This window comes from Leuciscus leuciscus, assembly GCF_965113295.1.
Source record: "Leuciscus leuciscus genome assembly, chromosome: 24".
NCBI classification, from domain to species: Eukaryota; Metazoa; Chordata; class Actinopteri; order Cypriniformes; family Leuciscidae; genus Leuciscus; species Leuciscus leuciscus.
The window spans coordinates 31,922,395-31,944,510 of record NC_138723.1 but is presented as its reverse complement, the minus strand read 5'-3'; the positions used below and the strand labels follow the sequence as shown (position 1 = coordinate 31,944,510).

Below are 22,116 nucleotides of genomic sequence, written 5' to 3'. Positions count from 1 at the left end.
CTGATCCGGGATCAGCTTTTATTTGCACTTTCAAGCGCTGCATAGCGGATCTCTCACAGTCTGTAAAACAATCAGCAAGAGTACTTTGACGGTACCATCGTACATGACCAAAAAGCATGGGAATACTACAGTACTTTTTCGTTAATGACATACAAAATTAATACAGTAGTTCGTTCGTTCGTCACATCTGATGTTGCTCTGCAATCACACACACTCAATTCTTCCCTGAGACTCACATCGGGTTCAACTTCAAGCATATTATTTAACGCAGGGGGATTTCTATCTTTCACATGCCAAGGACCCCAAAATATAAACACAATTAAAATATACTCACAATTTATATGGTGAAAAAGTATATATTATTCAAAATATCTCGCTTTGATTTGTATGTTACATTATTATGTTTTTCACCTCACTTTAATGCTGCACTGTTATATAATTTAAAATTATTTCTATTTATTTCATCCAATCTTATATTCATTTATTTGTGCACTTTTTCTCTGAGCTTTTCTATGGAGGCCAGATTGAAAACCCCCGGTCAAACACAGAGAACAGCGGATGATAAATATCAGAGAATGATGAATATCAGAGAACAGAGAATGATAAATATCAGAGAACAGTGGATGATAAATAACCTGCAGTTACACAGAAGCCCACACACACATGTAAACAACCAACTACTGACACTAGTTCTAGATGCACATGGTGAACCGCTGATTTAAACATGCGCATTGGGTGGAATAAACAGCAGCGGATCAGAAAAATATTAATAGACATCATTAATGTTCACACACACACACACACACACACACACACATACAAAATGATGCAAAGAAAAAGAGAAGTGAAAGGCAGCAGGTGTAAAAATAGCAAGTGGGCCAGAACTGAAGGCATCTTGTTTTCCAGTAAAAATATCTAAACATTCTTCAACCAAGATACATTTACTTTAGAAGCAAAATTACATACATGATATTTTAAATACATTTTAATAAATATAATTTTTTAAGAATTATTCTCACGTCTATTAATATTGTATAAAATTATGTGGCCAATGACAGAATGAGTGCTGTGAGCTTGCAGAGACTCCGCCCACACGCTCTTCTGATTGGCTGTGATTTTTGATTGATTTGGTTGTGATGTGATCTTGGTTGTGCAAGCCAAGACTTAATATCTGATGTCATTTGGCTTCTCAAGTAAATATATCTTAATTTCATTCAAAAATACTGAGGAAGAAGCTCATTTTTTTGCAGTGCATAAGAACGAAGCGTCTTGTGTCTGTGGTTTGAGCGGACGTCTCTTCATCGTCCTGAGGCTGACGCGTGAAGCTGCTACACCACACTGCTCTTCTGCAGTTCCTCGATCAGAGCTGTGGATGAAAACACAACAATCCCAGTGTCAAATCTAGAACCGCACTGTATTTCCCTCAAGAGCAGCAGAGGAAGAGAACGACTGACCGCTGATGATTTCATCTTTGGTTTTCTGCAGCTCTTTGCGCATCTCCTCCAGGATTTCCTGTTATCAGACACATCATGCTTTAGTAAGTCAGTCTGTTCAAAAGAGAAACGAGTCGATGTGTGAGAAGGAGCTGCTGACCTCTTTGAATTTCTCCAGGTCGGAACCGTCTCTGGATCCAGAGTCTCCTCCGGTGCTGCTGCTGCCGGGCCTCGTCCTGCAAGAACCACAGACACATGGAGCTTTAGTGCTCAGAGACACCAGAACACTCGGAGACAAACAGAACCCTCAGAGACACACAGAACCCTCAGAGACACCAGAACACTTGGAGACACACAGAACCCTCAGAGACACACAGAACCCTCAGAGACACCAGAACACTCGGAGACACACAGAACACTCAGAGACACACAGAACACTCAAAAAACACCAGAACACTCAGAGACACACAGAACCCTCAGAGACACACAGAACCCTCAGAGACACACAGAACCCTCAAGAGACACACAGAACCCTCAAGAGACACACAGAACCATCAGAGACACACAGAACCATCAGAGACACCAGAACACTCAGAAACACCAGAACCCTCAGAGACACACAGAAACACACAGAACCCTCAGAGATACACAGAAACACACAGAAACCTCAGAAACAAACAGAAACACTCAGAGACACACAGAAACCTCAGAGACACACAGAAACACACAGAACCCTCAGAGACACACAGAAACACACAGAACCCTCAGAGACACTCAGAAACACACAGGACCCTCAGAGATACACAGAAACACACAGAACCCTCAGAGACACTCAGAAACACACAGGACCCTCAGAGATACACAGAAACACACAGAACACTCAGAGATACACAGAAACACACAGAACCCTCAGAGACACACAGAACCCTCAGAGACACACAGAAACACACAGGACCCTCAGAGATACAAAGAAACACACAGAACCCTCAGAGACACTCAGAAACACAGAACCCTCAGAGACACACAGGAACACACAGAACACTCAGAGACACACAGAAACATACAGAACCCCCAGAGACACACAGAACCCTCAGAGACACACAGAACCCTCAGAGACACACAGAACCTTCAGAGACACACAGAAACACACAGAACACTCAGAGACACACATAAACACACAGAACCTTCAGAGACATACAGAACCCTCAGAGACACACAGAACCTTCAGAGACACACAGAAAGACACAGAACCCTCAGAGACACACCAGAACCCTCAGAGACACACATAAACACACAAAACCCTCAGAGACACCAGAACCCTCAGAAACACACAGAACACTCAGAGACACACAGAACCTTTATAAACACACAGAACCCTCAGAGACACACAGAACCTTTATAAACACACAGAACACTCAGAACCTTTATAAACACACAGAACACTCAGAGACACACAGAACCTTCAGAGACACACAGAACCTTTATAAACACACAGAACGCTCAGAGACACACAGAACACTCAGAGACACACAGAACACTCAGAGACACACAGAACCTTTATAAACACACAGAACACTCAGAGACACATAGAACCTTTATAAACACACAGAACGCTCAGAGACACACAGAACCCTCAGAGACACACAGAACTTTTATAAACACACAGAACGCTCAGAGACACGGAACACTCAGAGACACACAGAACCTTTATAAACACACAGAACGCTCAGAGACACAGAACCTTTATAAACACACAGAACCTTTATAAACACACAGAACCCTCAGAGACACACAGAACCCTCAGAGACACACAGAACACTCAGAACCCTCAGAGACACAGAACCTTTATAAACACACAGAACCCTCAGAGACACACAGAACGCTCAGAAACACACAGAACCCTCAGAGACACAGAACATTTATAAACACACAGAACCCTCAGAGACACACAGAACCCTCAGAGACACACACAGAACGCTCAAGAGACACACAGAACCCTCAGAGACACACAAACCTTTATAAACACACAGAACCCTCAGAGACACACAGAACGCTCAGAAACACACAGAACCCTCAGAGACACAGAACCTTTATAAACACACAGAACCCTCAGAGACACACAGAACCCTCAGAGACACACACAGAACGCTCAAGAGACACACAGAACCCTCAGAGACACACAAACCTTTATAAACACACAGAACGCTCAGAGACACACAGAACCTTTATAAACACAGAACCCTCAGAGACACACAGAACCCTCAGAGACACACAGAACCCTCAGAGACACACAGAACACTCAGAGACACACAGAACACTCAGAGACACACAGAAACACACAGAACCCTCAGAGACACACAGAACCCTCAGTCCGAAACATGAAATACCTGCTCAACGGAGCCGCGGATGCCGGAGAAACTGGGCTCTTCTCCTGAGTCTTAGGCGCTGAGTTCACCCTGTTTAAACCAGTGTGCATATCATTAACTAAACCAATTAAAAACATTTTTGTTAAACTGAAATGAAACAAAACATAAACATAATATATATATTTTTTAAAACAATAATTAAAATAAGATGAAGTTCAACGATTACTATCTGAAAGAAAACTAAAAGTATTAAAAACAAAAACTAATACAAATGACAAAAGCACATAACAAAATAAATACAATTAAAATGAAAACTGATGACAGGTTCAACTGATCCTGTGAACAGACACACAGAAGAAGACGCGACTTTACCGTGAAATGGACGACGGCTTCTCCCACGGCTTCTTCACCACGTCTGCTTTATCTGAATGAGAAACATAAAGCACGTTTGAGGTCAGGATGTGAAGTGAACCGTTCAGCGTAAACAGGAAGTAAACAGGAAGTGCGGTAAGAAGTGATTTTCTCACCTGCAGATCTGGAGTCGTTGCTCACAGAATCAGCCTGAAAACAGAGATCAGAGATCAGTGTCACCACCACACACAGAGCTCCAGTAAAACACAAACACACTTACGCTGCTCACTTCAACCTTCTTCGCCCCTGGAGTGTCCGTTGCTTTTCTTCTGTAACACACAGAGAGGAAGATCTGTAAATAAGGCTGCAGACTGTCTGATGGTCGAGACGCATTACTGAAGTGGAGCTGCTTTATTCACCAAAACCATGATTTCAGAATGACTCATACCCAGCTGACAAAAATATGATCAAAGAGCGTTTTGCTAACGTTCCCATGACTGAATGAATGTTCTCCGACTGTTCCAAATCGTTCATCGTTTTGAATCGAATACATCTTTCATGGAATGTTTTCTTCTGAAATGTTTTAGTTAGACGTTTATTAAATGTTACTTTGTTTCAGGACGTTTAGAGCAGTGATTCTCAACCGGTGGGCCGCGGCCCTCTGGTGGGCCTCGGAGCGTCATCTGGTGGGCCGTGTAGGCAGTGGTAGACTACTCCCAAATTATTTATTTTTAAATTTTTTTAATTTACAAATCTTGTTATTTTCTAATTATCTTGTTCTTATGAATTTATATGATCAAAAACACTCAAGTCAAGTCAAGATGCATTATCTAAAAGCTAATTTAGGTTTAAATATCGCAACACCAATCACGTCAGATTGAACGTTTGTTCGATCAGATGCAGTAACATTATGTTACTGTATGGATCGTTTCCTGAAAAGAAAAAAAGATGTGGGAGACAGACCTGTGCAAGGAAAAGCTTAGAAGTGTGTGGTGAGAAAATACGACGCTGAATACATTAAATTTGGTTTTATAAGGGTAGGTACTGAGGGGGTCACACACGGACGAGAAGCGCAGCGCCGCGTCTACTACTCGAGGTATCGAACACTGGACGTGCACTTTCTCAGTTTATGGCCAGCAATATTGTTATGTTTAAGGACATTACGAAATTAAGATAATGTCTGTGCTATGTTATGATTGCAATTAAATTTACATGTACAATATACAATCGTTGCTGAGTCTGCAGTCTGAACACTTTACCTCAGGACGTACATTAACTGAATTAATTGAGAATCTCACCTGAAAATCCGATCATTTTCATCCACGCAGCTGATAAGCTGGTAAATGAATATAAAACTACATGTATCTTGCAGCACAGGGTGAAGTCAGTATATAGGCTACATTAACGACGATTTGAGACAAATATAATGCAGTAAATTTAATCTAAAACTATGTAAATGGCGCCGGTGTGACACTCAGAAAATAAATGTGTTCGAATTTTAAAGACGTGCCGCTGCGCTTCTCGTCCGGTGTGCGACCCCCTTAAGCCGAAGGCGCATGTGGAGAAATGTTGTCAAATGAGGTGCTAAAACCATCAAAGCTGCAGAGACATTTGAACAAAACTGGGCTGTGCTGGGAAGCCAACATAATATTGTTTTAAACTCATGTTCATATCGCTAACTGTATTTGATCAATTACATTTACAGTAGGCTATGTAAATTGGGGTGAATTAACTTTTTTTTAAAAACATTTCGTATCTATACCACGAATGTTATTTCTCGTGCCATTTATACGCCAAAAATTGTTTTTGCGTGCATATGATATGCAGTTTTCGCGTGCACATGATACGCACTGTATGGCGTGTAATTTTTTGGCATATAAATGGCACAAGAAATAACATTCGTGGAATAGAGATTGTGTTGCAGCGAATAGAGAGAATCCCCTCTTGTGTGTCTGGCCAGTTGTTACAGGTATGTTAGCCTGTTATTGTTACAGGAATGGTTACTGAGAAAACCTGCAAAGCCTTTTTGATACAAGGACAGTTTTCATCTATATAGCTGACTTGATCTAGTCTGCTACAGTGGCATAACAGATTAACAGCAGAGTATATCATTGTACTTTTAGAATTTTCTGTTATTCTGTGTTCATACTATCATATGTGGAAAGGTGGTCCTCGGAATGTTTTTAAACACTCATTGGTGGGCCATGAGTTGCAAAAAGTTGAGAACCCCTGGTTTAGAGAACATTCAAAAGTAACGTTCACATAATGTTTGAAGAATGATATGATTCTTTAACGTTCACATAACCAAGAAAAATAACGTTTTTAAGACATTTAAAAAACTGGACATTTTGAACAGTCGGAGAACATTCATTCAGTCATGGGAACGTTAGCAAAACGCTCTTTGAACATATTTTTGTCAGCTGGGTATGTGCGGTTTAATAAAGCAGCTCCACTTATATTGCTTGTTGCACTCTCTACCATTCATGGTAATATGAGTGCACAGTCTTTGTATACAAGTATAAGTAATTTGTATGAGTAAAGTCTTTGGTAAAGAGATGTAAGATCTGGTTGTTAAACGACTTCCTGTCTAAGCGGGTGGTTTTGGACTAAATTTATGCTATAGTATTCCAGAGCAAACATAATATGATTGTGGTGGCATTTAACTGACCGTCGAGCGAGAATTGCGCTCATTTCTCCCATCAGTCCTGGTCCTCCTCCTCCTCCACCTCCTCCACCTCCTCCTCCTCCTCCTCCTCCACCTCCTGAACTGGCGCTCGCCGCAGGAGCCGGCGCTCCACTGTCGTCCTGCACATCCAGTGAACAACCAGCAGAGGGCTCTCAGTTCATGCATGAGAGTTTCTCTACGCTTTTGACTTTAACTTAGACTTTAGCTTTCATTGTACACAACAATATTCAAAGTTTTTGAGGGGCAGAATTAAAATAAAAAACATCTTGATTTTATGTTGTTTAGATTAGTTTGTCTCATTTTAAAGCTACACTGTGTGATTTTTTCCCCCATCTAGCGGTGAAATTGTATATGACCAGGCTTGGGAGGGTTACTTTAAAAATGTATTCCGTTACAGTTACAAATTACTTCATAAAAAAAGTATTCAGTAACGTAATCCAAGTACTATAATATGAAAGTAATGTAACTGATTACTTTTGGATTACTTCAAGGTCACATATATAAATAAAGTCAAGCAAGAAGAAATATTATAAATAAAATAAAACAATTTTTTTTTTTTTTTTAAGAATTTGGTCCAGTGTACAATATTTTCTAAATATACACACAGGCCTGAATATATATTTATGTAAAGGGCTATACAGACATCTAGTGGCTAATGTATGGTATTACAGATTATTTTGTTTTATTTTTAACTAATTTTTAACTAAAAAATAAAAACACAACATTTAAAATTTTTACACAATCTACATATTTGTTTATTTTAAAATAGGCCTACATGTTGACTAAAGCTGTGATCTTTCTTAATTTGCCTTACTGAACTTGGGGCGTTGGCAGTGGGAGTTCCCCTACGTTACCTAGACAGCCCGTTTAGTGAGAAGAGATTAAGAAAGGACATTTTGGGTACTAAAAAAACTACTCTCCTAATTTCTACAAAATAGCAACAGAATTTCCATGAATTAAAAGCGATTTTACCCGCAGGCAGCATCGTTTTTACTAGCAGCAGTGATTCAATCTGCGTCTGAGGAGATTGTAGAAAGCTGTTATTTGCACATGCACCAGCGCGTGGCACACGTGAGTCATTACTGGCAACAGAACCAGGAACTACTGTATAATCAAGCAGCGCTTAATATAGTGTTATTATGCCAAAATACTTATTTATTTAGTTTTAAATGAAACCATTGTAATCCTGAAAGTATTCCCCCTTTTTTCAAAATGTAACTATAATCTGATTACTACGTTTTTTGACGTAACTGTAACGGATTACAGTTACTGGATTTTTGTATCCTGATTACATAACGCCGTTACATGTATTCCGTTACTCCCCAACCCTGTATATGACTACCCAGTGAATATTAGTTTCTGTTCCATTCAATTTCGAGGGCGTTTTAACTCCTACGGTGGCCGTATTATTCCAAGATTAACATGGCTTCCAGTTCGACTTCGTCCAATTGCGCCTTTAAAACTATCACCTGTGATCTGTCGCAGCACAGATTTATATAGTAAACTATAAGGTTTACTTTAATTATAAGGTAAACAATACTTTTTCACCATTGACATGAGGAAAAGTAACGCAAGTTATACTAGAGGTCGTTCTGGCGTTATGCACAACCATGCTATGGTTAGACAAGCAACTATAAAACTTCGAATTTACACAAATAGGCTGGATTACCTGCCGAGAAGAAAGCAGACAACTTCGGCGTCCGTTTTAAAATCTTTGCTCCTCATGAGCTCTTTCCATCTGGGAAAAGTTACTTCAGTATTGACTTTGGTCTTGTTGATTTGCCTGTCGCGTTGACGTTTTAATTCTCTCTTTCGCTTCCTTGGCGACTCTGCTACATGTCCTCGAGGATAAGTGTGATCCTCCATCAGCAATCTTTCAAATCTGCCGGCAGTCACGAGTAATCTCCCCCTCGCATTCATCTCTGTGTCACTGAGTGTAAAGCGCGAAAGGCGAAGCTTGAATTTACAGGTATGTCCCTCTTTGGCTAATGTAGTTTCAAGATGGAGGGGCAACATGGCGACCGGCATTCGAACCCCTCACCCGTATGTACTTTCAATGGCAGATTATAAACTTACGAGAATACTTTATTACTTGAAAGAAGTAAATATACATTAATGAGCACATATATTTTTGAAAGAACTAAGTGTTTTTTGCTAAGAATCAACAAAAAAAATTACACAGTGTAGCTTTAAGTCATCTTGAGGCCCCTGGTTGAAAAGCGCCGGTCCACGACCTCATACAGTGGGTGTTTACATCTTTCAGGTGATCAGATCTGTAGTTCTGATGTATCATGGACAACACTGAAGGACCGCCCACTCACCTGTCAATCATTCCCTCGCAACATGTACAAAAGCTCAAACATAGAGACAGAGCGACATGCGACATAATCTGAAAACCAAGCCCACCGAGGGGGAAAACATCTCAGGTTACATATGTAACCCTGGTTCCCTGAAGAGGTAACTCAACCTGTGGGAACGCCCCTGCGTGGTTGCGTCATAAAGCACGTGTGAAATCAGTCCAATGGTGTGACGATACCCACTATACCCCATAATAACCAATGCCTGACTATGTGAAATCATTGCTTACATTAAGATACAAGCATCCTAGACCCTGGAGCCTAGATTCAAGTTATAAAACCTCACAAATGTGTGTGGTGAGGACCAGCCTGCCGCATCACAAATGTCATGAAGGGAGACATCCGACAATAAAGCTTTTGAGGCAGCCATACTCCTGGTAGAATGGGCCCGGATAGCCATAGGTGAAGGCTGACCAGCCGCTTCATAAGCAAGTGAGATAGCCTTCGACCACCCACTTGCTCATCCTCTGCTTAGATGCAGGGTAGCCTTTTCTAGGTGACCCAAAACAGACAAAGAGTTGATCCGACTTTCGGCACAGGGCAGCTCTGTGTACATAGGCATCCAAACCCCTAACAGGGCATAGCAGATTAAGTTTCTCCAGATCTGATGATAAGAATGGTGGAGGACAGAAGGCCTGCAGCATAATGGGACCCGCAACATTAGTAGGGACCTTAGGGACATAACACGGCCTAGGGTGAAGAAAGGCTTTCACCATACCAGGTGCAAATTCAAGGCATGAAGGAGCAACCAACAAGACTTGTAAGTCTCCAATTCTCTTGATGGAAGAAATAGCAAGGAGAAATAAAGTTTTTAATGTTTCTGAAACCTCTTTAATAGGCTCGAAGGGAGCCAAAGCCAGGCCTTCAAGTACAATGGCCAAATCCCAAGCCAGTGCTCTAGTGCGCAGTGCAGGCCTCAGCCTCAGAGTGCCACGAAGAAAACGAGTAATGAGAGGATCTCTCCCCAATTATGCACCACCCAAAGGAGTGTGGTAAGCAGATATAGCCGCCACATACACCTTTAAGGTGGAAGAAGATAATCCAGCAGAGAAACGTTCTTGCAAATAATCAAGTACTGAACCAAAGGGCAGTTGACTGGATCCAATTGACGTTCTCCACACCAAGAAGAGAACAGTCTCCACTTCAGGGCATATAGTCTTCTCGTGGAGGGAGCTCTGGACTGGAGAATGGTTTCCACGACCTCGGTTGAGAGACCCGATTCTATGAGCTGGGCCCCCTCACAGTCCACAGTTTCCACAACTCCGGGCGAGGACGATAAATCGTGACCACTGATTGGGACAATAGGTCTCTCCTGATCGGAATCTCCATCAGAGAGCCGTCTAGAAGGAACACATCAGGTCCGAGAACCAAACTCGGACCGGCCAGTACAGGGCTACTAATAAAAGACGGGCCCCGTCCCGGCGAACCCTTTCCAGAACTCCTGGGAGCAAAGATATCGGAGGAAAGGCGTACAGGTATAGCCTTGGCCACAACTGAACCATCGCATCCAACCCCAGGGGAGCTGGATGCGTGAGGGAGAACCACATGGGACAGTGAGTTGTCTCTGAAGATGCAAATAGGACTACTTGTGCTTGACCAAACTTCTCCCATAGGAGCTTCACCACCTCAGGGTGAAGTCTCTATTCCCCGGGCCTCAGCCCCTGTCTCGACAAGATGTTCTGACCCACCACTGCAGGGGTCTCATGTACAAAAGGCTAAAAGTTATTAGGTTGGACGCAGCTGCCATAAGACCCAACAGTCTCTGAAACTATTTTACAGTGAGTGTCTGGCCGAGTTTTACCCCATTTACGGCTGAGAGAATTGATGCTATACGAGCAGGGGACAATTGTGTCTGCATCGTTGTTGAATCCCAAACCACGCCTGGAAAAGTGAGCCTCAACCCCAACTTTCTTATGTGAGACAGAACGACCTCTCGATGCAGGACTGTCATCTGCTCAGAGCTGAAATCAACCAGTCGTCGATTTAATTCAACACGCGAATGCCCTGGAGTCTCAGTGGAGCCAGAGCTGCATCCACGCATGGTGAAAGTGAATGTGCGGGGTAGGGATGCACCGATCCACATTTTTTCACTTCCGATCCGATCCCGATACCTGAATTTGGATATCGGCCGATACCGATACTATTCCGATACCAGAGCTGTGTTTGCTTTAATATTATTATTATCATTATTGTTTATTTTATATGATGCTGAAATAAACTCCTCTCAACAGGCAAGTATGATATGTAGGCCTACATATTTATGCATGTATGGTAAGTATAAGGTCAGAAAAGGAAGTCAGAAAAACAGTAAATCCTGTTAACAGGAAAAATCCCATTCTGAAAACAAATATGCAACTGTAGGTCATGTCAATATTTATTACATTCCCAAAATGTCAAATACTTGAGTCTTGAAATATAAGAAAAGTGCAAGTGTAAACATCTTACACACACACACACACACACACACACACACACACACACTCTCTAAAGGGTGATCCTCGCTCCGATGCTGTAACTCTCTCGATGAATGCTCGATCAACATCAGCCATGTGCAAACAGACAAGCGGATTTCGCCTCAGACGCGCGTCAATTTCGCTTCAAAGTTTTGCTTTTTACGAGCGTCAATTTCGCTCTGGGCGCGCGAATGGATTCAAAATATTCAAGCGTCCAACTAGACGCGGCAGACGCGAATTTGACGCGCTATTCGCGTTTGGTGTGAACGCACAGTAACGTGGTGCTTTTTTAAATGTTTGATTGCATTCGTTGTGTTGTACGACGCGAGGGAGCTTCAACGAGCTCTGAATTACGGCTTTGCAAACATTGCATTTTGCTGTCTTGCTCTGCGGTGTTTCCAGTGTGAAGAATTTCCACACAGCGGCCGCAAACTGCGGAATGGATTTCCTGAGCGGTGGCGTGTCTCATAACTCTGTGTCTCATTGAGCCGCGCCTCCGTTCAGGAAATCCATTCCGCAGTTTGCAGCCAGCTAGCAGACTACCCGGCTGGAATCACTTTTGGAGTCATTTCAGCAGACAACGTTAAAGCGCAGACATGACTCAAGGATATCGGATATCTCCGCAGGTTGGATCGGGAAAATCCGATACGTGAATTACGCTGGTATCGGTCCCGATACCGATACTGGATCGGATCGGCCCCATCCCTAGTGCGGGGTGATAAACCTAGGCCGAAGGGAAGAACACGATATTGGTACGCTTTGCCCCCCAAAAGCGAACCTTAGGAACTTCCTGTGATGAGGATGGATGGCTACATGGACGCGTCCTTCAAATCTATCGTGACAAACCAGTCCTCGGACTTAATCTGTGACACGATCTGTTTGAGTGTAGCATCTTGAACTTGAGTTTCTGAACCCTGCGGTTTAGTTGTCGCAGGTCTAGACTAGGACACAACCCTCCATCCTTCTTTGGATCAATGAAGTAACGGCTGTCAAACCCTGACTCCCTGCTAGGAGGAGGAACCCTTTCTATGGCCTCTTTTATGGGGCCATAGTGGCCTAGTGGTTAGGGAGTTGATCTGGTGACCCAAAGGTTGCTGGTTCGATTCCAGAACTGGTGGGAAATGACTGAGGTGCCCATGAGCAAGGCACCTAACCCCTAATCGCTCCCCGGGCGCCACACAAAGGCTGCCCGCTGCTCTGGGTTTATGTATCCACGTTTGCAGTGTGTGTTAACTACTCACTACTCTGCTCCTAATGTGTGTGCATTAACTTGGATGGGTTAAAAGCAGAGGTCAAATTCCAAGTATGGGTTACCATACTTGGCCGTCACGTGTCACTTTCACTTTCACTTTTTGTAGAAGAGTCTGAACTTCATGCTACATAACCAAAGCCTGCTCGGGGTCCACCACCGTAGGAAGGATCCCAAGAAATCTGGTCGGATGAGAACCGAACTGCGACCATGTTAACCAAGTTGCCGAAGAGGCCAGAAGGTGAGAGCGGAGTGTCCATTAGAACAGATCTATCCCTATCTTTAATGTTGGATAGATTTAACCAAAGATGTCTCTCCGTGGCTGCCATTGACCGGCCTACTGACTTAGCCGTCTCCTTGGTGGCCAGAAGAGACAAATATGTTGTGCACTTTTGTGCACTTTTGTGTCCTTAAACGCTTGTTTTTTGTGGTCGACAGCTTATAAAAACTTATTTCTGGGGTTTTTAGCTTGTTTGCTGTACACATTGTCACATAGCAGCTTTTAGACATTGATTTGTTTTTTGTTATAAGTCAGAAATGACAAGGAGGCAGCTTCTCGCAATACAAAGTCAATGGAGACTGTTGGAATGCGCTCTGTCTCTATACAGGCATCTTATTAAACATCACTGAAGATGAACACAGTGGATCAGGTGAACTTCGGACTGACCTTGGCCACTTTCCGTAGTTTAGCTCCAGCGAGTGCTGCGGCCAGACCTCCATCTCCTCCTAGTCCTCCTCCTCCTCCTCCTCCTCCTCCTCCTCCTCCTCCTCCTCCTCCTCCTCCCCCTCCTCCACCTCCACCTCCACCTCCTCCTCCTCCTGAGGGCGGGGGTGGGGGTGGTGGAGCTCCTCCTCCTGAAGGAGGTGGTGGTGGTGGTGGGGGCGGCGGGGGTCCTGGAGCAGGTGGAGGTCCGGGTGGAGGAGGAGGAGCAGAGGCCGGACCGGGAGGAGGAACAGGAGGCAGGGCTGGCGCCGCAGATGCCTGTCTCTCTCTCTCCAGTCGCTCTTGCTCCTGTCTCTCTCTCTCCTGCTGCTCCTGCCTGAACACACACACCAGTTACACTCAGCATCTCACTGACATCCACATGAGAACCATTTAAAATAGAAATTAATAAATGCACAAACAAATCAGTAAATGCACAAACAAATCAATAAATGCACAAATAAATAAATAAATGCACAAATAAATAAATAAATGCACAAATATAATTAACAAATGCACAAATAAATAAACACAAAATTAAATAAACACAAAATTAAATAAATAATTGATTTGTGTGTTTATTAATTTATTTGTGCATTTGTTAATATATTTGTGCATTTATTAATTTATTTGTTTGTTTATTAATTTATTTGTGCATTTGTTAATGTATTTGTGCATTTTTTATTTGTTTGTTTATTTAACAAATACACAAATAAATTAATAAACGCACAATTAAATTAATAAATGCACAAATAAATTAATAAACGCACAAATAAATTTATAAATAAATGCAGAAATAAATTAATAAATGCACAAATAAATAAAAGCACAAATATATAAATAATATATATTTTCACAAGGGGAAATACATAAATGAATAAATATATATTCTCAGGGACCAAAAAAATAAAATCTTCATTATATATATATATATATATATATACAAATAAATATTATACAAAAAGAAAAATACATTATATTATATATTTTCAGAGGGACTGATAAATAAATATATATATATATATTGTATATTCTCAGACAGTCAAATAAATAGAAAACTCGTATCGCTTCTGTAATGTAACGCATGAAACGCATGTTCAATGAGAAATAAATGTGGGCGGGACTTGATGTAATTGGTTGATGAATAAGAGGGATTGATAACATCAGCTGAGGAGGAAAAGTGTTACATTCTGATGAGTGAAGAATAAGATCACTGATGAATCACTAACAGTAAGTGAAGTGAATCAGGATTGATTTGGACTGTTGTGCAGGTCTGATCTAATGATGATGATGAAGATGATGATGATCATACCTCCTCTTCTGCTCTAACTCCTCAGCGCTCGGGCCGTTCTGAGCCGGTCGAGGAGGAGGAGGACACGCACCTGTACGACAGAAACCAAATCACACAGATAAGACCAAACTCTAAACATAAAGGTAATACGAGACAGTAATAATTCCTGATTACTGACCCGAATCCGCCTGACCACTGAGCACGTCGAGCGCGTGCATCATCCAGCTAGCGAACTGAGCCGCGTCTTCTTTACTGATGAAGTTTAGCCCCCACACCTGCCGCGAGTCCCGCCACTGGTGGAACGTGGGAGTGGCCTGGTTATATTTGATCCCGCGGACCAGAGGACAGTTAATGACCACCTGCACACACACACACACACACACACACATCAGAACACACTGGAGCTCCGCTTACAAACCCGTCGCTGCTCTGCATCACATTCACAAAGGACAGGATACATAAAAAATAAATCTGAATGACAACTAAACAAAATACCATGAGGTTCTGACAAAATGTAAATTTTTCCTAAAAGTCGTAATGTAATGTAATGTTCACTGTGATCGAACTCGGTTTAATAGACAGAGCGGAATCGTTGTCATTTAGGAGTAAGACTGCGTGGGAGTTTGAATCAAGATCTTTTAAAGATTAATCATGTTGCTCTAGCATATGAATGCAGTAGATGAATGCAATTACTCCTTACATTTTGCATGGCACCAAACTTTACGTTTATTTCAGCTAAAAAAGTAGTAGCCATCTACAGGGCAGTGAAGGTACTACATCTTGTGCGTTACTCGCCCTAAACTGGTCATCAAGGCCACTTCACATGATGCGCGTGCATTAGCAGGACGTTGCTGAAACGCAGGTGTTTCATATACGAGATGAGGGCATGATGAGGCCGAAACCAGTGACTATTTCATTTCACTTAACATTATTTTATTTATCCAATGTATTGAAGAGATGTTTTTGAGGCAAATTGGTTTACTTGCGCCCAGGGCCGGCGCTAGCCATTTGGGTGCCCTAAGCACAAATGCTTGGTGGTGCCCACCCACCAAGGGAATAACAACCATTCAGAATTTCTTAGTTAGGTTCTCTTTACTTCCAAAATAACTGCTGCAAATAAATCATTTTACATTAACAATGGCACCAAACATGAAAAGAAATAAATAATATAAAGGTTAAAATTATAAATACCAAATACCACCACAATTACTAAAAACACAGATTTGGAACTGAACAATGTAAACACAGAAAGTTAAAAGTGCAAAGGTCAGGCACAATATAATAATTCTGTACATAATTTGACAACTCTGTGAATATGAAAATATACAAACACTGAGATTGTGGGGTTTTTTTTTCTTCTAATTGCAGTTTCAAAGTAAAAAAAAAAAAAAAAAAAAGATTTTAGCCATGCAGGGCTAAAGCCCCGGATCTTTTGCACTACCCTGGACATGCATACGCATAGGCGTAATTTGCGGGTAGGACATGTCCCCACCACTTTTGAAACATCTCGCGGCACGAATGTACCAATACAAACAAACAAAACATCTCCAGTTAACCAGCAGAGCATTCATTTCATTCGTTTTTTAAATAAGAGTCGATCTAGCGCTGAAATGTGTTGTTTTTTTAAATCAACTGATCAAAGTGCTCGTTGCCGAGCGATCAGTGGCGCGGATACTATGTTTGTTTCTGGCTCGCGCACAGCCTTCACTCAGACGCGCGTTTCAATCCGTTGTGGAGAGACTCTCTATTCGCTCCGGTACAATTAGAAAACAAAAAGCACAAAAAGTGTCCCTGCCTGATATACAACCACTAAAAAACATAATCGGTTTTGATGAGAAAAAAAAAAAAAAAAAACTATATGAGTGCGGATTAGAACTCAGAACCTCTGACACGCTTGGCAAAAATTCTACCACTGGACCACTTAAATACACACCTAATTTTCGTCGGATCAACATATAATAGGCCTCATTGAACGACCACTTAAACCCAACATGCTTTAGACATATTTTATTTGTTATTTATACTAGTACCCTATTGTGATGATTTTTCACGACCCAGATTTTTTGGTGCCCCCCCAAGCACTTGGTGCCCTACGCGCAGTGCATGATGTGCGTGTGCGGAGCGCCGGCCCTGCTTGCGCCCTTTTGGTTTGTTGAGGACTAGTTCATCTTTGAGCCAACATTCAGCACCAGTAAAACACTTCAGTTCTGTTCACGTTACGTTTACTCAAGTTGCATTGGAATTAGTGACTTGTAACTCAAGAGATATTTTCGCTGTACATTTGCTCAAGTTTTGTTTTTAGGTAGTCTTTACACCTCAGACGGCGTGCATCAGCACACAAAACAATCTCACAGGAAATGAAAGACAATTCAGGAGCTGTGAGAAAACCACAGAGATCTGCAGCACACAACACTTTCCTACGATCCCCAGCATGCAAATAAACAGCAACGAATGCATTAACACACCAAACATGAAGATATTCAGTGTAAAACTGTACAGTATCTACAACACAATCTCTGTGACTTCCTCGTGCTGTGGCTTCACACACACACACTAAACTTCCCATGATTGTCTCACACGTTGAATGCCTATTTACCTGGTTTAAATGGCTTTAAAGGAGTGCTATTTATGGCCTTTTCACAAGATGTAAAATATGTCTCTGATGTCCCCAGAGTGTGTGTGTGAAGTTTTATCTCTAAATACCCCACAGATATTTTTATATAGCATGTTAAAATTGTCACTGTTTGAGGGTGAGCACTGTTTGTGTGTGTCCCTTTAAATGCAAATGAGCTGCTACTCCCGGCACAAGAGGCGGAGCTACAAGAGCATGTGTCCTTAGCCGCTTCGATTACCTCACACAGACATGCACTGAAAATTTCAAAAACTTTTAGCCTGTTATGTTCAAACTGAAGTCAGACAATAGGTGTGTTTCCATTACAGATTTGGGCAAAACTTTTGCGATTTTTTCTAAATGTCAACAAAAAACTATTGCGAAATGACGGCATTTCCATTAACCGATGTTATGCGACTAAAACGTCATTTTTTCCTCTCACGATAAGCCATTCCAAAAATCATGGCGACGGATGTTGGTAGGTTTACGTATATACCAGCCACCGCACTGGCCATTATAGACGTATGTGTGTTATCCAAGTATTAATGGCAAGGAAAGACCCGTATACTGGGAGCGGCTCATATGAGGAGTTCTGGGAGTTTCTCACTCAGTTCTGCTTCCAGGTCTTGATTGTGGCATTTCTTTGAGGTTTAGAATCCAGTATTTCTGTAATTCTTTTGTCTTTTATGAATTTAATAAATAAAGTCTCGTATTCTGTCCAATCACACCGCGCCTTCTACGTCAGCCAGTGCCGGTTCTAGAAACTGGGGGGGCCAGGCAGGGGCCACTTGTGCTTTTAGGGGGCACACCTTTAACATTCATCTTAACCTATTTTCAGTATTATTTCAAGTCATTTTTCACCATGTCATGTATGACTGCAATCTCTAGAAAAAGCTAATAAATTATATTAGCTAAGCTAAGCTAATAAAACAATTTCAATTCAAATTAATGTTTCATTATGTTTAATTGTAGTGTGATATAATGATCAATAATAACAAATTTTTAGCATCTAAGCACATCTAGGCACTTTTTTACACCTGGGGTGGGCGATATGGCAATAATATCATATCACGATTTTTTTTTTTCAGGAAAATCACGATTTTATCACGATTCTTTTTACATGTTGGTTTTACTATTTTGCAAGTGACTGAGCATTACAGCCAAACTAATGTCCCTATTTTAAAAACAAAGCCTTATAGGTAACAAAATATAAAATAAAAAAGAATGGCAGACATTTAGGCCAAAGGCGAAGATAAAAATCTTTGTCATTATTTTCTTTGTTATTAAAAATTAAGAACAGAGATACATATTACACATACACAACTTAAAGGGATACTTTACCGTTTTTTCATATTAAACTATGTTATTCCCTTAACTAAGACGAGTTGATACATACCTCTCTCGTCTCAGTGCGTGCACTAAATCCCTCTGTCTTGCGGCGAAACTTTGTTAGCCCAGTTCATTTAATATGGGCCAAGCAGAGAAGCTACCAAACACCTCCACGTTTTCCCTATTTAAATACAGTTACTCGCGAAGTGTAACTCGACCTAGGACGGTGACACAAAACAAAACGTTGCGCTTTTCTAAGCGTGTAAAATGGATAACTATTTTGTATGGCGGAATACCATAGCAAGTGCTTGTAAGCACTTCGACTTGGCGCAGTAATATCTTCACTCGTGGAAAAATCCTCTCACCGGCCCCCGCTCCCTCTAGTGAAGATATTACTGCGCCAAGTCGAAGTGCTTACAAGCACTTGCTATGGTATTCCGCCATACAAAATAGTTATCCATTTTACACGCTTAGAAAAGCGCAACGTTTTGTTTTGTGTCACCGTTCTAGGTCGAGTTACACTTCGCGAGTAACTGTATTTAAATAGGGAAAACGTGGAGGTGTTTGGTAGCTTCTCTGCTTGGCCCATATTAAATGAACTGGGCTAACAAAGTTTCGCCGCAAGACAGAGGGATTTAGTGCACGCACTGAGACGATAGAGGTATGTATCAACTCGTCTTAGTTAAGGGAATAACATAGTTTAATATGAAAAAACGGTAAAGTATCCCTTTAATATACAAATGAAATAAACTGCTTTATTTTTTCAGCTATAGGTGTATTTAACAGTATGAGAAAGTAATTAAATGAACAAATATGAAAATAAAACACAACAGACTTAAAGTTCTTAGTCAAGAGCAGTGAATGATTTCCTCTGTGTGTTTTGTTGTTTTATTAACATTAAAGGGATAGTTCTCCCCCCAACAAAGTCATATTTTCTCTCTTAAGTTGTTTTAAACCTGAATAAGTTTCTTTCTTCTGTTGAAAATAAACGTTATTTGAAAGAATGTGGGTAACCAAACAGCTGATGTAGCCTACCCCTGTGACTTCCATAGTATATATTTTTCCTACTATGTATGGAAGTCAATGGGGACCAGCAACTGTTTGGTTTTGGGTGAACTATCTCTTTAAGGACAAGCGGCAGCATGTTTATTATTAGGGCTACTGTCTCTTTAAGGACTGCACGCGACGCGTCTAATATACACGCATATGACAAGCAGATTTTAATTAATTTTCTCTGTTTGCTTTCACTTTAGACATAACCAACTTTGTTTATGTAAACATTGTCTGTATTTGACAGTATTAGCGCAATATAAGCCTCAAAAGATAACTTAGTCCAGTAACAGGCTTTTAGTGCATGTGCGCGTCGAGTGTACGCGCTCAGTAAAGCGCATATTTGAACAGCGCATCAGCAGCGAATGACATGTTTAACCGGCAAGGCTTTAAAGCACATGCAAATAATGAACTTTTGTGAACTGCAGTGTCCCGTTCCTCTGCGTTAACATTTGATGTGAATATACGTCGTGCTGCAGTGTAGCCTATAGATGAAGGCGCCGCAACTGATAAAATGCGCAGTTGTTTGGTGTGATTTTACGATTCCAAATTTAGGGGGGCCAGAGGGGGGCCAAGCTTGGTGACACGGGGGCACTGGCCCCCCCGGCCCCCCCCCCTAGAACCGCCACTGACGTCAGCTCACCTGTAAATGCGCAAAAACTGTTTCCATTGCAGTTTTGCGAAATATTTCACAATTTGAAGGTTCACGAGTTCACATATTAATGAAATCTGATGTAATATTATAATGTGTATTTGGCTTGCTGTCCGGGGGGAGGGCTCCGAGCTCGGAATTCGGCCCGACCCCAGAGTACTCCCCCCTATGAATGTATAGCTCGTAGGTATCTATGAGTAGACCCAGCCGAAAGTGAGGTGATGGGGAGGCGGCGGGATGCTGAGAAATGAGATCATGAGACGGGAGGTAAGGGAAGGCTTTATTTATACTGGCTTCTTCTTGTGCTGATTGGATGATTACCTGAACATGCTCCTCCCGAACTTTGTTACATAAAACTTAATGTAATGGAAACACGGCTACTGATGGAGAGACTCAAGAAGAAGTGACAACATGTAGACAACATTTCTGAATGGTTAGTTGATGAATTTATGTAGTTTATGTGTAGTTATCTTCTAGTCATGATAATCTATAAATCGTGTTCCGGGGGCGGGGTTTATGTAAATTTTAGGGTTTGTGATGTCACTAACCCGTGAAGAAGCTCACTGTAGTTCCTACCAGCCGTTTGTTGTAGTCCTTAAAAAATATCTCCCTTTGCTTTGAACTTTGAGCGTTGTAACTTTGCAGATGTTGTTTCTGCTCAAACAGCAACATTACACACTAACTAAAGTTAGAAAAGTGAAATCATAATTGACCACCCCTTTAAAGTGGTGTTGTTTGCGCGTCACCTGTTGATCCGCCTGCTGCTTGCGTCCCACCACCCTGAAGCTGTTGTTACTGGGGTTCTGGAAGATGTGGATCCGGCTGATGGCCTGAGCACCGGAACCGGCCGGTACCCAGCGCTTACTGCCGTCATCATACATCATCACCGTGGCCCGCGCCTGACAGATGCTCTGCTCACTGGAAGACACAACAGCAGATCACTTCAGAGTCAGGGGTTTGGGGTTAGGGAGAACTCAGGGGTTTGGGGTTAGGCAGCACTAAGGGGTTTGGGGTTAGGGAGCACTCAGGGGTTTGGGGTTAGGGAGAACTCAAGGGATTGGGGTTAGGGAGCACTCAGGGGTTTGGGGTTAGGGAGCACTCAGGGGTTTGGGGCTAGGGAGCACTCAGGGGTTTGGGGTTAGGGAGAACTCAAGGGATTGGGGTTAGGGAGCACTCAGGGGTTTGGGGTTAGGGAGAACTCAAGGGATTGGGGTTAGGGAGCACTCAGGGGTTTGGGGTTAGGGAGGACTCAGGGGTTTGGGGTTAGGGAGGACTCAGGGGTTTGGGGTTAGGGAGGACTCAGGGGTTTGGGGTTAGGGAGAACTCAGGGGTTTGGGGTTAGGGAGAACTCAAGGGATTGGGGTTAGGGAGGACTCAGGGGTTTGGGGTTAGGGAGAACTCAGGGGTTTGGGGTTAGGGAGCACTCAGGGGTTTGGGGTTAGGGAGCACTCAGGGGTTTGGGGTTAGGGAGGACTCAGGGGTTTGGGGTTAGGGAGAACTCAGGGGTTTGGGGTTAGGGAGCACTCAGGGGTTTGGGGTTAGGGAGCACTCAGGGGTTTGGGGTTAGGGAGCACTCAGGGGTTTG

General features: G+C 42.2%; 1 protein-coding gene across 2 annotated transcripts in view; it reads right to left on the bottom strand.

Moving 5' to 3' along the window:
* Nucleotides 1-4: 4 nt before the first annotated feature.
* The window catches only part of vaspa (vasodilator stimulated phosphoprotein a), a 26,656-nt gene continuing 4,544 nt past the window's right edge, over nt 5-22,116 (bottom strand). The window contains exons 2-13 of one of the 2 annotated variants that reach the window (XM_082158687.1): nt 21,278-21,449; nt 15,068-15,248; nt 14,911-14,980; nt 13,563-13,935; nt 6,819-6,955; nt 4,440-4,479; nt 4,327-4,360; nt 4,172-4,223; nt 3,821-3,889; nt 1,594-1,669; nt 1,455-1,512; nt 5-1,366 (exon numbers count right to left, since the gene is read on the bottom strand). In XM_082158687.1, coding sequence (XP_082014813.1) covers nt 1,329-1,366; nt 1,455-1,512; nt 1,594-1,669; nt 3,821-3,889; nt 4,172-4,223; nt 4,327-4,360; nt 4,440-4,479; nt 6,819-6,955; nt 13,563-13,935; nt 14,911-14,980; nt 15,068-15,248; nt 21,278-21,449 — 1,300 coding nt within the window. In that variant the 3' untranslated portion in view covers nt 5-1,328. Of the gene's footprint in view, nt 1,367-1,454; nt 1,513-1,593; nt 1,670-3,820; nt 3,890-4,171; nt 4,224-4,326; nt 4,361-4,430; nt 4,480-6,818; nt 6,956-13,562; nt 13,936-14,910; nt 14,981-15,067; nt 15,249-21,277; nt 21,450-22,116 lie in introns of both variants that reach the window. The other variant, XM_082158686.1, reaches the window with a different exon arrangement.